Here is a 1,634-nt window from a genome sequence, read left to right as displayed (position 1 = left end):
GATGATGGATGGATGGAAGGATGGATGGATGGATGGATGGATGGATGGATGGATGGATGGATGGATGATGGATGGATGGATGGATGTTTGTGTCAGACTGCAGCAGAAACAGTAGAAGAAGAAACAGGTCAAATGGCGCCATCTATGGACGGAAACATGGCTCTGCTCCTCCCCGCAGCGACTCACCGTTTCTCCGCTGCCAAACAAACCGGAGGCCGGAACTGCTGGTTGTCCCTGGAAAAGGACAAAACAACCCGTGAAGATGTCTGACATGGAGGATGATTTCATGTGCGACGATGAGGAAGATTACGACCTGGTATTTAGAGCAAAGGAGATTTATATGTTTGTACATTTCACTGATTAGTCCGCTGAACGCTAACAGCGGAGTGCCGACAGCCCAGGCTACTTTAGCTAATGCTAACAGCTAGCTAACAGGTTGTCAGTGGATACATATTGTTAGCTTTCTAGCTTGCTATTAGCTATAGTTCAGCCGAGACGCATCAGTAAATCAGACCTGTGTGGAGGCTGTTTTACCTGCTTTTATAAGATTTAAAACAGTATGAAAGGACGGGATGTTAGCTAGCTAAACATTAGCTCCTGTCATGTTCCTGCAGGTTAGCATGCCTCCTGCCATCTCCTTTGCGTTAGCCTGCTGAGTTTTTCTTCTGAAATCAGTTGTGTGGTGTAGATTGTAATGCTGTCGTGTTTGCAAACTAAGGAGTACTCAGAGGACAGTAACTCGGAGCCCAACGTGGACCTGGAGAACCAGTACTACAACTCCAAAGCCCTGAAGGAGGACGATCCCAAAGCAGCACTCAGCAGCTTCCAGAAGGTGGCGCTGTGGTCCATGACGGCAGGCTGTGCTGCCTGAGGGCTTCAGGTGTTTACTGATGTTTCTTCTGTCCAGGTGTTGGAGCTGGAGGGAGAGAAAGGTGAATGGGGCTTTAAAGCTCTCAAACAGATGATTAAGATAAACTTTAAATTGGTAAGTTTTGTAACGAGACAGTCTCTATCTAATTAAAGATGTATCTTCTTACAGCAGAGGTTTTGTTTTGTTTTTCAACCCTGCAGACCAACTTCCCAGAGATGATGAACCGGTACAAGCAGCTCCTCACTTACATCCGAAGTGCTGTCACCAGGAACTACTCTGAAAAGTCCATCAACTCTATTCTGGACTACATATCTACCTCCAAACAGGTACGGATTAAAACCAGGAGACCCTCTCTGTGTCCCTGCAGCTCGCTTTAAACCTCTGGGATCCATGTTGGACCAGCAGGAAGTCAGTCTGAATGTGCAGAATCTGAAACTGAATTTAAAGTTTTGTATCTGAATTAATTTTCTTTGAAACTGTATTTTGGTTTATTAAAAATTCAGTTTGACTACTTTCACTTTCAGTTCCATAATTCAGATTTTTGTGTCACATCCTGGTCCTTGAGAAAGCCAGGCAGAGTAATCAAACACAGATCCACAGATTTATGTTTCACTTCTGGATGTAACAGAGTTGATGCAATCCACTGTAAAAGTGACAAAAACAGACACAATCACACATTGATCAGATGCTGCTGCTGACTGATCCATGATGTGATGTAAATGTAACATTTTCTACATACAGGTCAAATTAATCACTGCAATAA

General features: G+C 44.1%; 1 protein-coding gene across 1 annotated transcript in view; it reads left to right on the top strand.

Moving 5' to 3' along the window:
• The first annotated feature begins 171 nt into the window (after positions 1-171).
• cops2 (COP9 signalosome subunit 2) overlaps positions 172-1,634 on the top strand; it is a 17,874-nt gene continuing 16,411 nt past the window's right edge. Inside the window, exons 1-4 of the mRNA XM_014033031.1 lie at positions 172-316; positions 719-832; positions 908-985; positions 1,072-1,197. Of these exons, the coding sequence (XP_013888485.1) occupies positions 263-316; positions 719-832; positions 908-985; positions 1,072-1,197 (372 nt within the window). The 5' untranslated portion in view covers positions 172-262. The remainder of the gene's footprint in view (positions 317-718; positions 833-907; positions 986-1,071; positions 1,198-1,634) is intronic.

This window comes from Austrofundulus limnaeus, unplaced genomic scaffold, assembly GCF_001266775.1.
Source record: "Austrofundulus limnaeus strain Quisiro unplaced genomic scaffold, Austrofundulus_limnaeus-1.0 Scaffold1605, whole genome shotgun sequence".
Taxonomy (NCBI): domain Eukaryota; kingdom Metazoa; phylum Chordata; class Actinopteri; order Cyprinodontiformes; family Rivulidae; genus Austrofundulus; species Austrofundulus limnaeus.
The sequence above is the reverse complement of the archived record's forward strand: the minus strand, read 5'-3'. Positions and strand labels throughout refer to the sequence as shown.